The following is a 15,104-nucleotide window of genomic DNA, read 5'->3' as shown; positions in this document are numbered from 1 at the left end:
CAGTGTTCGACCTCTGAATTATATCTCATCAAAGGTTGCAGGTGAATGGAGGATCTGCAGAATAAAAGATGAATTAAAAAGCTACGTTTGATTTTTGTTCTGTCAATGATGAACAATGATTTTTACATTAATTCTCAGTAGCTTTTCTCATCGAAGGCGTTTTTTTCCCCCCCCATATTTGCAAATTTTAATTTATTAAAAAAAATTGTCTGTAAACCCAGTTTCTAGAGGTCAACTAAATTATCTGCCTCTTCAGCAAGTTCCCAGTGATCGTCTGTGACCTATAAAGATCTTTTTAAAAAAAAAAATACTGTTAAACCAAATAAAACATTATTACCCACAAATATGCTTCATGTCTGTGTCACCACTCAACTGTCGACAAAGTTACTAAAGAGTTAAAGTGAGCTCAGAAATGTCGAGCAGTGCTGAAATGATCCCATCCAACCGCTCTCAGCCCATGTGGAGTATGAGTGTGAGGGTCAAGCACATTCATAATTAAACCTGGGTTCGATTTGGCTCAAATACTCACACACACACACACACACCGCCGCTGCCTTACTTAAATGAATCAGGAAGCAATCGTCTGTGGTGCGCCTGCTGATTGTGGAGGAAGCGGGAGCAGCTCAGGTTCACACAGCACTAATGGATGTTTACACAACTCACGATCAAGCAGCAGAACCCAGAATCACATGAGCTCTCGGCCTCCTGCTGCAGCCAAACTGCCGCAAGTTTCTGCAGAATTTCTATTTGTCGAGAGATGGGTTTTGGGGGGGTGAGAGTCGTGGTTGGACTCGGTGCCGATTGTCCATTGTTATCCTCTGCTGGCTCTTTATTCGTCCTCCTCCTCCTCCTCGGCTCTCCTCCACACTTGGCCCTCCCCCTCTTCAGCTCTCTCCTGTTCTCTCTTTCTTCCTCTGCTCTTGCCAGTAACGGCCTTAACCGTTTGGCTTCATGTCAAAGCAGGGGCCTTTTGTGGCTCTGTCACAAATCTGCCAGGAAAAACAGAAACCATCTGTTCAGGCCTGGGCCTGAGAGGGGATGAGGGCGTAAATACACGAGTTTAGCCCTCGCCCTCAGCCCTGCCCGCACACACAGGGCCGCCGAGCCCACCAGAGGATCCGAGCTCAGCCTCAACCTGCTCCCCCAACCAGACAGTAGTCGACCGCAGTTTCCCAGCGACACTTACCAAGTCCAGCTCCTACAAACAAATACATTTGGGTGGATTAATAGTCCCAATATAAGGACGCGACCGCTGTGTGTACATGTGTTGTCACAGTACAGTGACAGTCAATAACGCATCGCTATAATTCACTGATTTGATGGAGAATCTTCCTCTGTTTCTCCAACGTGGTGTAACGGAAACGTTGCGGTCTTGAACTCTGTGACCATTTCTCACACTCTCACTGAGCGCCCGCATGCAGACGACCATTTTAAGTGGCAGTAACTGGAATGGAAGCCCTTGAGTGTCGTGATAGGAGGGTAAGCCCTTTCCTTGTCGGATAATCCACCGACCAGAAAGCTCCTGCAGATGGAAGCACTCTAAAAGGCCTCATAATACGGAGCTTATGTTGTCACTATTTCATGTTTCTGCAGAGCGGCAGCACACTCTGTACCGCTCCACACTGATTTAGGAGATGGGAGTGGGGGGTGGGGGGGAATTATTGGTGCAGGAGGCCAGGGCCAATCTAGAGTTCTATTTCTGCATTTTGACTGTAGACTAGTTAACTGTTAGGGAGGCAGGATTGTGAAGTAGTTTCTCTAATGCCGTTACGGGGAAACGGCTTCTCGACTTGGAAGCTTGGATGCGAACCTGCTCGCTGTTCCCGGAGAGGCCCCGGAAGGTCGGGGAAGTCAGAGTGTTGGCAGAGAGGCTCCGATGGAGGAAAGTACTGAGCCAGTGTGAGAGATCAGACACGCGTGGCGTCAGACAAACCAAATTTGATGTGCAGGAGGGTTTGGAGAGCTAATCTGTCAATCTGTCTTTGTCAGTAATTTACAGCACGAAGACTCTCTGAGCCACAGGAATGCCAAGTTCATCTCAGCTCTCTCACACACATCTGCATGTTGAAATTCTCGTCTCTATCATTCCTTTATCAACTGATTTTTGGGCAGTATTTCTTTTTTTTTTTAATCAAGGCCACAGAGTAGTTTTTCTCTGGGCTTTTATCTGAAATAACTGTCAGTTGGACAGATTTACTCTGATTTTTTTCCAAGCTGCTTCTTTTGTTTTCCTCCTCCAGCTGCATCCGCTCATCAGTGCACCTGTTAATTCCCATTCAAAAGCCCAAGTTAATGTTTTCATTAGCCCTCGCCTAATGCAATGGTACTTGACACAGTGTAAGTGATGGAGAGGCAGGGTGACCTTGCCCCGTGTCTGCCAAGCTGTTGTTGAAGCCGCGTAGTTGTCAGCCTGCAGCGAGGAGGCAGAAAGGCACTGCTGAGAACAGTCATTAAGCACATAGCAAAGCCGGCGCTCGGCACCACTCGACACTTTTGATCTGCACATTTCAATTAGATTTCGCATCAGGACGCCTGCCTTCCCTCAGTTAGCACCTGCGCCCTGCCTCCCCAACTGGCCAGCCAGGCTGAAGAGGGAGGCGCGCAGGAAGCAAGGAGGAAGTCCGCTTACCCGCAGATACACACGAACATGGCAGCAGCCCAGAGCTTTTAGCACGTATAATAACAACTGGCAGCTCAGTTCTTGCCTGGAACAGGAACCTAAAATGTTTTCAGGGTTATTTAAAGGTCTGTGAGTGCGCTATAAGTAAAAGCTACGTCTTCCCTTCTTTACCCTACTGGTTTTTGGAATTTTAAAGAGTCCCGCTGGTTTGTCTCTGCTGAGCCACGACACATGGAATCCATCCCGCCGCCCCAGATGTGCTCATCGGCGGTATTGAGGTCTGAACGGCTCACGTTGCGGGGATGAGGCAGTTTTACAGCACTGAAGTTCTGCTCGAACAAAGTGCAGCACCTTAATTTGCCCTGAAATGTGAGAAGAATTCACTGAGCTCAGGCACTTTCAATAAGTGTTCCCAGCACTGCTTGGCCCGATAAGATGAAGTCCTGCAGGCATTGGTAGATAGGAATTTCCCCCAAGAGCTCCATGAAGGGATATCTTATTAAACCGGTCTAAGTCTACTGAGCAGAGCGTTTCTGCCAATCAAAGCAGGGATTGAGAAAGAATTAACTTGTTCCTTAATGTCAAATACTCAAACAGCTTCTTAAGGCAGTGAAGGAGAAACCGCTGGCCAATCCTTGACCTGTGTGTTTTCACAGCAAACAAATCAACCAGCTTTCAAGTAGTCTGACATCTCACAACATGAGAACTTAAAGCTACAGGTGCTTTAATATGGTGACGAACACCAGACTGCTGTCCTACCACCGCTCTTACGGATCTCTGCTTCAGACCTGGCGCGGATGCCCGTATTTTATTAGCTTGAAGGCTAATTTTAGCGTGGCTCAGCTTCCAGACTGGTGACTGTTATTTCAACATCCTGCCCCCGATACACACTCGTGTCCCAGCGGTGCTTCAGACCGTCTGGTGGTCCGATGAGCCCGTGGTGTTGCGCTTTTGGATCAGCTGCTCCTTCGTCCCGTTGGATGTGGTTTTAGTTCGACGCTTGATAGAACGTAGGAGTTAGAAGTTAAAGGGTGAGAGCACTTTGTGGTGCTTTTCCCACAGACGGTATAAATCGTTCACCTGCACTCAGGCTGAATATGGGCCTTTTCCCATCAGCTCTTCTCTTGCTTGTAGTAGAGAACCAAACTAATAGCCTCGATGATGACGACCGAAACCAAAACTTGACGGGATCGAGACCAAGTCAAGGTGGAACCGACCCGCTTGTGTGAAGGGTTGTGGTAAATGGACTCAATTTTATATAGCGCTTTTCTACCTTAGCGGTACTCAAAGCGCTTTACAGTGTCATCTCATTCACCCGTTCACACACACATTCACACACTGATGGTGGAGGCTACCATGCAAGGTGCCAACCTACTCATCAAGAGCAATTATGGGTTCAGTATCTTGCTCAAGGACACTTTGACATGGTCACCGGGGTCGAGGATCGAACCAGCGACCCTTTGGTTGCTAGACGGCCACTCTACCCCTGAGCCATGCCGCCCACGTGGCCGTCAAAGGGAAAAATAATTCAAATTAAAACGGCAAATGACTTTAAGTTATTTGTTGCATTTAGTGAGTGAAATTTTCCGTCCAATTAAAGTAATGATGTGGACAAATAAATCCGTGGTAGTTTGGCCTGGACTTGACTTTGAGTCAGGGTCCTGTTTTGTGTGAGACAGAGACAAGTAAAAATGTACTCAAGTACGAGTGATGACCGGCAGCGATCTGCAGACCAACACCTGCACTCTTACAGGTACAACATGTGGTTGCTAATAAACCAGCCACGCAATCCACAGAGTGGCAGCATTCATACACCAACTTTTAGTATTTTTTATTTGTTGTTCTTTTGTTGTTGTTGTTGTTGTTTTCCTTTCCTTTCTTGTTACACTAAAGCTCAATAAATTCATCGTTGTCGATGTATTAATGATAGAAGATGTTAATCCCGTGCCTGAAAAGCTGTTAATGCATTTTACAGATCAATTTATGTCACGTTTCTGAGCTGAAGCAGAGAAGGAAAACAATCAATAGCCATTAAAGCCCGGGAGCTTTGTTGAACAGCAGTTTAACAGACCTCAGATAGTAGATGGGCGCCCTCTGGGCTTTAAAGATTACAGGTGACTTACTGCTCACCCAAACAATCCCACCACACTTGCATGAATTCGTTATAGATCCACCGGAGGTCCGCTAACAAGCCAGAGTTCATGACGGGGTGGGGGGCAAGACCAACACGACCCGACATAATTGCCCCTTAGTCTTGTCGCCACCTCCCAAAGCTTGCGTATTACGAGTGTGGTGGCCGGAAAGCTGCAGTTAATATGCGCAGGCCACCTCGGCAAAGTGCTTTCTGATCCATGATTGCATGTGTTAATGTTTCAGTTGCGTATTGATTTCCTGGCGACCTTTTTTACACAGGATTTATTCGCCTGGCTCGCTGGCGAGAGCGCCCCTGCGAATGTTTGATTAAAGTTCAATTGACTCTTCCAGTGAAGGGGCGAGGAGCCATTTCACTCCCTATTTGTAGCGCCAAAGCTCTGCCTGACATGTTCTTTTGTTCCCATTCAAGCTCCTGCCACCCAGGCAGCCACCAGTGCACTGATCCTAATATCCCTGCATTCAGTGAGCCTTCTCGCCTAATCCTGGGACAGACAGGGCCACAGCATAAACATGCCCGGGCAGCTCCAAATCCTGGCACGGACTCACCCGCTCCGTGGCCTCACTGTGCAGTGCTGTGCTGACTGCTGAAGTGCATTTCCCATTTGTTCTAGTCAACTTAAATGCTAACTCTGCTTCCTGGTTTCCATCAAACGCGAGTCCTTGTTTCAAGTACTTTTTTTTTTTTTTTTTACACCACTTGTTTCATGTTTTATTTCAGGGGGAGCTAATTACCTTCTACTACTATTGGAAGAAGACCCCCGAGGCCGCCAGTTGTCGAGCCCACCGCAGACACCGCCGCCAACCTGTCTTCCGCCGCATCAAGACAAGAACCGCTTCGACTCCTGTCAACACTCCCTCACGCCCCCCCTCCAGTGAATTCTGTACGTGTTCTCTTGGCCCTCGTGAAGGCGGCCCGTGACCTGATGTGTGCGTGATGTCTGACCGTTTCTCTCTCACTGTCTTCCAGTGGACCTCAGCTCAGCCAGTGAAGATGACTTTGACAGTGAAGACAGCGAGCAGGAGCTGAAGGGCTACGCCTGCCGCCACTGTTTCACCACCAGTAAGACGCGCAGTTTCATTTCTAGACGCTTGCGCCGGTTATTTCAGTCTTGCTCGGCTCTTCCCAGCCTGATGGGGATCAGTGTGAGCCTTCTCAACACAGCGCTCTGTGACAGATGGGCATCAGATGATGTCAGGACTAATTTGATCAAATCAGACATGAGCCCACTGCTCGTTCTCTCCCCCCCTCATTATCCTTCCCCTTGTCCCACACAGCTGGCTGCCAATGCCGGGCTCCCATTTGATCGCTCTTAGATTACCACCATCACAACCAGGGTGCCTAATAACTCCGACTCAAGTGTTTACCCTCGCACGTCTTCTCATTACGGAGAATATGATAAAGCCGAGCGCCGTGTTAGAAGATGTCATTAATCTATGGAGATTATGAGTTGAGGCTATTCTCTGTGTTTGTCAATATTGTGGTCGTCGTGAGATAATTTCCATTGTCTGTGCTTGCTGTCACCTGTTTTTTCACTACTGTAAATGGCTTTCCTCAGCCTCCAAAGACTGGCACCACGGGGGCAGGGAGAACATCTTGCTGTGCACAGACTGCCGCATTCACTTCAAGAAGTACGGTGAGCTGCCCCCCATCGAGAAGCCTGTGGACCCGCCGCCATTTATGTTCAAACCTGTCAAAGAGGAAGAGGATGGACTCAGCGGGAAGCATAGCATGAGGACCAGACGGAACCGAGGCTCGGTGAGCACGCGCGCACCCGCTTGCCAGCTATCGCTTCATTTTCACCTTCAGGAATCGTTTTTCCCTCGAGTAACACAGAGATAACTAAAGCAAATTGTTGCTCCATAAACAAGCATCGTTATTATTACCTCTATTTTTTTGAAAAGATATATAGTTTTGGAATTGATCTGATGAAGTTCTGTTTGTTGTTACTAGATGTCGACGCTACGTAGTGGTCGTAAGAAGCAGACAGCCAGTCCTGATGGCCGAGCCTCGCCCACCAATGAGGATTTGCGCTCCAGCGGACGAACTTCACCCAGTGCAGCGAGTACCGACAGCACCGACAGCAAGACGGACTCCATGAAGAAGCCCAGCAAGGTAAACACAGCAGTCGCCCCTCCACCATTTATCTTCCTCTGGGTAAAATAATAAAAATAAAAGAGAGTTCTATAATGACTCTGCTGCTGCGGCTCCACAGAAGATTAAAGAGGAGGCTCCTTCGCCGATGAAGAGCGCCAAGCGGCAGCGAGAGAAGGGAGCATCAGACACAGAGGAGCCTGAGAGGGCCAGTGCCAAAAAGTCCAAGACACAAGTGAGTCTGTGGTCCGTGTGTGTCAGTCATAGACGTGGTGTTATGATGCTCATGGTTGTGTGTGTGTGTGTGTTCTCCTCAGGAGCTGAGTCGGCCAGACTCACCCTCAGAGTGCGAGGGTGAGGGCGAGAGCTCAGACGGGCGCAGCATCAATGAGGAGCTCAGTAGTGATCCTAAGGACATTGACCAGGACAACCGGAGCTCCTCCCCCAGCATCCCCAGCCCCCGCGACAATGAGAGCGACTCGGACTCCTCTGCTCAGCAGCAGCAACTCCTTCAGAGCCAGCATCCTCCCGTCATCCAGTGTCAGCCAGGCACCTCGGCCGCATCCTCGGCACCTCCTCCGCCTACAACCTCAGCAGCCTCGCTGCCCCCACAAGTCTCCCCTTCAGCAGCCTCCACCTCTCTACCGCCACAGCCTCTACCCCAGTCCAGCCCCATGGCTCTGATTCAGTCAGGAGCGTCCCTCCACCCTCAAAGGCTTCCCTCTCCACACTCACCCATGACTCAGGCTCCACCTCCAGGTGCTCCAGTTCCACCTCAGATATTACCCAGTCCACATCACGGGCCCATGCCCCCCATGCCACATCCGCTGCAGCCCGGCACCTCACACATGCCTCACCCTCACCCCATGCCCCCCCAGGGCTTCCCTGTGGGTCAGTCTCAGGTCCCACCACCGCCAATATCGGGCCAGTCACAACAGAGGCCACACACACCTCCTTCCCAGTCATCCTCTCAGGGTGGATGCCAGCCTCCCAGAGAGCAGCCCCTCCCCCCTGCACCCATGTCCATGCCTCACATCAAGCCCCCGCCAACCACACCCATCCCTCAGATACCCAACCCACAGTCCCACAAACACCCACCCCACGTGTCAGCGCCGCCATTCCCTCAGATGCCTTCAAACCTGCCACCACCTCCTGCCCTCAAACCCCTCAGCTCTTTATCCACCCACCACCCTCCGTCAGCGCACCCGCCCCCCCTCCAGCTCATGCCCCAGGGGCAGCAGCTCCAGCCCCCCCCAGCTCAACCTCCGGTTCTCACACAGTCACAGAGCCTTCCTCCATCAGCCAGTCACCAGCCTCCACCAGCTCCTCCTTTGCCGCCCTCGGCAGCAGCCTCGCACCCCAGCGGCCCACCGCAGCAGCCGTTCTCATCTCATCCTTTCAATACAGTTCTACCTCCGACCGGACCGCCCCCGTCTTCATCAAACTCTATGCCGGGATTACAGCCTCCATCTTCCGCCGCTCCACCATCTTCTATCTCCATGCCGCTCCCTGCCTCTGTCACCTGTGCTGGCTTGGGTCCGGCGCTCCCGCCTGTACACATCAAAGAGGAGCCGCTGGACGAGACCGAAGAGCCAGAGAGCCCCCCACCTCCACAGAGAAGCCCGTCCCCCGAACCTACGGTCGTCAACACACCAAGCCATGCCAGCCAATCAGCGCGGTACGAGCTTTACCGGCTATTTACACGCGTAGTAGAGAAAAACGCATCATTTAGCTGTGAAGCTGAGGACCTCAAACACATCGGACAACAAAGCGTCTCTGCCTTCAGGTTCTGAGACTTTGGTGTTCGCAACAAATTGAATGTCCTCAGCAAAACAGGCATCCAATTAGCCTTGAGCTCTGGCTGCCTGATGGCGAGAAATTATCATGAAGAGCAGAGAGATTAATTACAGTGAGAGAAGTGAAGCATCGTGAAGTTGCCTGGTGCTTAAGTAGCTCTCAGGCTGCCAGTGAGGAGCAACGTAGCAGCAAGACTGAACACCGAGGGACTTTGTTTCCTTCTGAATAATGAACGGCTTTATGCTAATGCTAATGCAAGCCTCTGTCACTTACATTAGCGTGCCATTCAACATGAAATATGAAGCGGGGTTATCGTGCCTCATCTCTCTATTTGTGACACGGTTTCATTCATTTTTTAAAAAGTCTTAAATGTATGAAATGTTTCTTGTCCTCAGGTTCTACAAGCACCTGGACCGCGGTTACAACTCGTGTGCTAGGACGGATTTCTACTTCACGCCTCTCGCCTCGTCCAAACTGGCCAAGAAACGAGAGGAAGCTCTGGAGAAAGCCAAGAGAGAAGCAGAGCAGAAAGCCAGGGAAGAGAAGGAGAGAGAGAGGGAGAGGGAAAAAGAGCGGGAGCGAGAGCGGGAACGAGAAAAGGAAGCGGAGCGAGCCGCGGTGAGTCGTTGATTTGTTTACTTTTGTTTAGGACTTGATAAATATTCTCTTCCAATGGTACTAAACATATGGCGTCTGTCCCCTCACAGAAAGCCTCCAGTTCCTCTCATGAGGGCAGGATGAGCGAACCTCAGATGGCTGGCCCCGCCCACATGCGTCCGCCCTTCGATGGCCCCCCCACCACTATTGCAGCTGTGCCTCCGTACATCGGCCCCGACACCCCTGCGCTGCGCACTCTCAGCGAATATGCCCGCCCCCACGTCATGTCCCCCACCAACAGAAACCACCCCTTCTTTGTGTCCCTCAACCCTGCGGACCCACTGTTGGCGTATCACATGCCCAGCCTGTACAACGCCGACCCCGCCATGCGGGAGCGGGAACTGCGAGAGCGTGAGATGCGTGAGAGGGAGATTCGTGAGCGGGAGCTTAGGGAAAGGATGAAGCCTGGTTTCGAGGTGAAGCCTCCGGAAATGGACACACTCCACCCTTCCACAAACCCAATGGAGCACTTTGCCCGCCACGGCGCCATCACGTTGCCCCCCATGGCCGGTCCTCACCCCTTCGCCTCTTTCCACCCGGGTTTGAACCCGTTAGAGCGTGAGCGGCTGGCCCTCGCTGGGCCTCAGCTGCGGCCAGATATGAGCTACCCAGAGAGGTTAGCGGCAGAAAGACTCCACGCCGAGAGGATGGCCACTGTCGCCAACGACCCCATCGCCCGTCTACAGATGTTCAACGTTACGCCACACCACCACCAGCATTCGCATATTCACTCGCATCTCCACCTCCACCAGCAAGACCCCCTACACCAAGGTAAACGAAAGCCCTGCGCACACACACACACACACACTCACAAATACAGAGCCTGTTAAATTCACCACGTCAACACATTTGAAAATGAATAAACGTAATCACATGTCTGATCTCATTGGAATATCATGTTGGTGTTTTTAAAAATATTCCCAGTATTTGATGTGCGACTGAAATTTAAATTCATGCGTCAGCCATTTTCCTGTCATAGGCTCTTCACCCAGGATGAACGTTAAATCTACCTGGGAACATACAGTATATTTTATACAACTTTTGCTGACACACTGTTGAAGATTGTACATCAGTAACTGTAAATCTGCCTGCATGTATATTTTAACTTTTTTATGGATGTTTTATGAAATGTGACTTAATGATAAAACCTGAGATTGAAAGAGATCTGCATCATCAGCGCAACGATCGTCAGTAACGTCTTGAAAGAGCTCAATCAATTAAAAACTGAAGACTTACAAAGTTGGGGTGAGAACATTGAGGCTGAACCTCCCCCTCAACTCCAGTTCTGAGCTCGGAGGTTCCGAGTTTTATATGGAGAATTTCCTTTGAAGAACCCTCAAAAGAAAAAAGAAAAAACAGTCTTAAAGTGGCGTAATTTGTTTTGAGCATCTTTAATAGGGGCAGCATAATCCAGGCTAATATCTTACAGCAACTGACATTTGGACGTGGAATTAATGGCTTCCAGATTTTCAAAATGAAAATTCTTCTGTAGGAACGTTGAAACTCTTTCACATGTGTCGTGTCGTCTCTGTCGACGTCTGCGCGGGGACTTACGAGGTTAAACAGAGCCTATTATGTCCTCATTAGGCGAGTTTGTGCGTGAGCCAGCTGATGCTGCAGCGCTCTGCCAGCAGGAACATGATATTAGACTGTGTGTTTTGAATGTGTGTAACTTGCCTTGTCTGTACCCTGAACCTAAGACTCTGACGCCCAGAAGGTGGTGGTGAATGTCTTGTGTGTCCTCCAGGTTCGGGAGCCCATCCACTGGCAGTAGATCCCCTGGCAGCTGGACCTCACCTGGCCCGCTTCCCTTACCCGCCCGGCGCCATCCCTAACCCTCTCCTTGGCCAGCCGCCGCACGAACACGAGATGCTGCGCCACCCAGTCTTCGGTAGGCTCCCCGCCAGCATCATCTCTGATTAACAGCAAAATCACATCCAATTTATCAATCGCAGCCCCGCCAGACGGCCTGATCAAATCTTTGGTTTGTGTCTGCTCCAGGTACTCCATACCCGCGGGACCTCCCGGGAGGTCTGCCACCACCCATGTCCGCGGCCCACCAGCTGCAGGCCATGCACGCCCAGTCAGCGGAGCTGCAGCGGCTGGCCATGGAGCAGCAGTGGCTCCACGGACACCATCACATGCACGGAGGGCCGCTGCCGGGCCAGGAGGACTACTACAGGTCCGACGAGCAGCAGAGCATCACCAGCACCACTGCAGGATCTGGTTTCTGATCAAATACCAACGCTTGTTGTTTGTTTTGCAGCCGGCTGAAGAAAGAGAGTGACAAGCAGCTGTAACCAGCCGAGGGAAGCTGCGACCAGCAGGTGCAGGATGCAGGAAGTTGTTACAGAACGGTCTTGCAGAGGCTCTCGGGGTCCTCTGAACACACTCAGTTTTAAAGAACGGAAAAGGCCAAGTGGATCGTCTGAGATTTCTTCTCATCTTTGTTTTGTTTTGTTTTTTTGTTTTTTTTCCAGTCAAGGACTGTTTTTTTATTATCATTATTTTTCCAGACATTGACTTTCTTTGGTATATAGCCAGTAGTGACAACATCCTGAAGACTCCTGCATGACAAGCTTCCCTGACATTTTTTTTTGTAGGTGCTAGAAAAAAAAGACACTGTGCTTATCAAAAAAAAAAAACAAAAAAACAAAAACGAAAAAAAGACGAGACCGGTCAGGCCATTTATGGAAAAATAACAAGTGCTATCTTAAATTCAACGTTTATTTTAATACATTGTTGGAGGTTTTTCATAATTTTAAGAAAAGCTACCGCATGGCATTTTTGAATCTGTAAATAGTATATATAAACATATAATTATTATTATAATTATTATTACTAGGTGTGGACAAACCAAGTCGTTTCAGCCTCCAATATAATTGTTTTGAAGCGTTATCCCTGGTTTCTAGGGGAGCACCATGGCATTATTATCTGAGCAGTTTCTGAGAGAGTTGCAGTTCACTTGTGACGTTGCTCTGACATCATCACTGTGTTAGATTTAGTCCCACGTTCACCACGTTTTACACACACGCACACGCGTGCGCGCGCGTCCCTTCATCACACACCTTTGGTCCAAATGTGTCAACTCACCATGTCGAGTTTAATGATTTGAAACACTTGAAGAAGGCGGCGCTCTCCTCACCGAGGCTTTCGTGGAGTGAAGCCATGGATTTTAAAAAAAAATTTTAAAAGAAGTTTTGTTTTTTGTTTTTTTTTGGGGGGGGGGGGGGTTTGGTTGTTGTTTTTTACAAGTTTGCACTGAAAGAGAATCCCTGAGCTCCACAGAATTGGTTTTATCCTTCAGTATTTAAGTCAACCAAAGAAAGTAATGCCACGTTACTTTCTTAGGTTGTTTTCTAAAGGGAATGATTTTAAAGAAATTTGGACACCAGGAAGATTTTTAGCTCTGGATTCTGTGAAATGCCGGACCTGATTTTTACCACCCAGCAGGAGCCGCCAGGACTCCAGACTGTGTTTTACTGTGTCAGCGGTTGTGTCGTGGTGCCCCTCGCTCTCCTGGTCCGGTCAGCCATGTTTGTGGGCGGGGCTCAGTCACCCTCCAGCTGTAATGATGTTCACTGTGACACTAGAGGGGAGAGGTCTGCCGTCACCTGACCAACCAGGAAGTAGTGTGGGAAGTGTGTGTGTGTGTGTGTGTTTTTCCTCAATGTTTTTGTGTGCCTCAGTTCCTTAGGGGACACACACACTCCTGGGCTCCTAGAAGTGTGTGTTTGTATGTATGTATGTGTTTGTGTGTGCGCGCCACTGACTGTTACAAGTAGTGTTGACCTGTCACATCAGTGCACATGAGCTCAAATCTTCTTCTTCTTCAAGCCACGACACACACACACACACACACACACGTTTTCGATGTTCAAGACTGTCAGCTATCATGGAGAGGTTTCAAAACTGTGGCTACTTTTGTTTTCTTTTAACCAAATGAAGAAACTGTACTCGCATCTAAAAGTGACCATGTGGTCTTTACGGAGCACTATTTTTTTTTTTTTTTTATGCTTGCAAACATCAAATTCATGCCCCGTCTTTCTTTTTTTTTTCCTTTTTTTTTTAATGTCTTTCGTACAAGAATCCATCATGGCGTCTCACCGTCTCCGCCTCCTCCTCCTCATCTTCATCATCATCATCATCATCCTCGTTTCCTGACGATTCCCTTGCCTTTTACTCCCTCTCTTTTTTGTGTCTCCAAACCTTTGATGTTAAGTGTTGTCAATGGTTTAGCTTCTTGTTTCAAAGCGGCAATAGCAGAATGTAAATTCTGACTGCTAAGATTTATATATATACTGGTATCTTGAAGCTTATTGTATATATGAGTAGTCGCCATGGGATGACACAATGTAAACAAAAAGTAGAAATAATAAGAAAAATTGTGAGTCCTGTGTTCTCTCCATTTGAGTATTTTGTAATTTTTTTGAAAAATTTGTGGAATTAAAATAAACGACTAAGTTACACCACAACATGTGTCCTGCGTCTCCTGATACGTCGTCTCCGGGCCGGCGGCCGCGCAGCTGCTGATCCCAGCAGCTTTGAGACACAATAATCCTGTTTTAAGGGTAAACTATTTAGATCAGTGGCTGGCTCGCTCACTGAAGATCAGAAACACTCGTTACATTTGAGGGATGGGATTCTCCGGCTGAGACCATCACTGGGCCTCTTTCGATAATATTCATGTCCTACATTTGCTCTTGAATAATAGATTTTTTTTTCCTGCTTGACGGGGGGGGGGGGGTATACAGAATTGATCAAACGTTCCTGTGTCTTGTTTTTTTTTATTATTATTTTATTTTATTTCTTGCTCCCCAAACCCTGAGCTTTAAGAACAGGCCCCAGCCGCAGTCGGTGAATATTACAGCGCTGGTGTGTAATGACATGAAAGCCAGGCTAAGCCAGAAGAACACCTACTCAGGCTGCGCCGCCTCGCTATCAGCGGGGCAGGGCTGTCATTTCATCCTGTGTGTGGGGAGTGATAGACCAGCAATCTGTGATGCTGTGCCGCAGCGACGGCTGTCATTTTGAGAGGGAGCTATTATTCTACTGCTGCTCTCTGAAATGATGCCCTGTCCTCGGGAAAATCTCGGTTCCTTGGATGCTCTATCCCGGGGCTGCTGTCATGTGACGGCTGCCTTGTGAGGAGGTGCTGCTGCTTGTTGTTGCCGACTCCCCTCACCTCCCAACAAGACGTCAGAGCCGAGCTGGTTGAATAATTCATCCCCCCCCCTCCTCCCCCTCCTCTTCCTCCTCACCAGCGATGGAGCGACTGTGACTTGTGTCAACTCAAATTCTTCTCATAATGCTGTGTGTACCCCTCAGGCAGCCACACAGGCTCAAAAAACCCTGCTTCCTCTGTCTGAATAGCAATATGATTTGTGCTGTTCTCACTGTGTTTTTGTGTCTGTTGCAGCAGGTCTCAGACACGGAGCCTCCTCATCTCCTTCATCCTCCTGTCTCTCTCCTCTCGCTCCACTGGGCCTGCCTGCTGCAGAGTCTGAGGCTCAGTGGCGGCGGAGCTACACGCCATTAGTGCGTTCAGTCGGAAGGTCGCTGTGTTCTTTCGGCGGCTAGCTCTGCAGCCTGAGCCTGGTCCTTGTTTATCTAGAAATGAGCTGTGTAGACTCAGAGGAGCAAATCCATCCCTCGTCCGCTGAATTAGATATACAAGACACATGATAGGAGATATTTAACATGTCTGGGTTGCTTCCAGACTCTGTAGATTTGCCTGGGAAAGATGATAAATCACCAGCCTTGTGTTTTCTCTCTGAAATCTCC

General features: G+C 49.2%; 1 protein-coding gene across 5 annotated transcripts in view; it reads left to right on the top strand.

Annotated features, from left to right (window-relative positions):
* Nucleotides 1-13,452, top strand: part of rerea (arginine-glutamic acid dipeptide (RE) repeats a) — an 88,595-nt gene extending 75,143 nt beyond the window's left edge. For 3 of the 5 annotated variants that reach the window (XM_086214583.1, XM_086214585.1, XM_086214586.1), the window contains 11 exons: nucleotides 5,493-5,655; nucleotides 5,742-5,834; nucleotides 6,331-6,530; nucleotides 6,726-6,887; nucleotides 6,988-7,101; nucleotides 7,184-8,544; nucleotides 9,059-9,281; nucleotides 9,371-10,091; nucleotides 11,038-11,211; nucleotides 11,322-11,502; nucleotides 11,587-13,452. In XM_086214583.1, the coding sequence (XP_086070709.1) occupies nucleotides 5,493-5,655; nucleotides 5,742-5,834; nucleotides 6,331-6,530; nucleotides 6,726-6,887; nucleotides 6,988-7,101; nucleotides 7,184-8,544; nucleotides 9,059-9,281; nucleotides 9,371-10,091; nucleotides 11,038-11,211; nucleotides 11,322-11,502; nucleotides 11,587-11,620 (3,426 nt within the window). In that variant the 3' untranslated portion in view covers nucleotides 11,621-13,452. The remainder of the gene's footprint in view (nucleotides 1-5,492; nucleotides 5,656-5,741; nucleotides 5,835-6,330; nucleotides 6,531-6,725; nucleotides 6,888-6,987; nucleotides 7,102-7,183; nucleotides 8,545-9,058; nucleotides 9,282-9,370; nucleotides 10,092-11,037; nucleotides 11,212-11,321; nucleotides 11,503-11,586) is intronic. The other 2 variants (XM_086214584.1, XM_086214587.1) reach the window with 1 other exon arrangement.
* The last annotated feature ends 1,652 nt before the right edge of the window (nucleotides 13,453-15,104 follow it).

The sequence above is a fragment of the Aulostomus chinensis genome, chromosome 9, assembly GCF_037954235.1.
Source record: "Aulostomus chinensis isolate RoL2024-O1b breed Wild chromosome 9, RoL_Achi_v1.0, whole genome shotgun sequence".
Taxonomy (NCBI): Eukaryota; Metazoa; Chordata; class Actinopteri; order Syngnathiformes; family Aulostomidae; genus Aulostomus; species Aulostomus chinensis.
The sequence above is the reverse complement of the archived record's forward strand: the minus strand, read 5'-3'. Positions and strand labels throughout refer to the sequence as shown.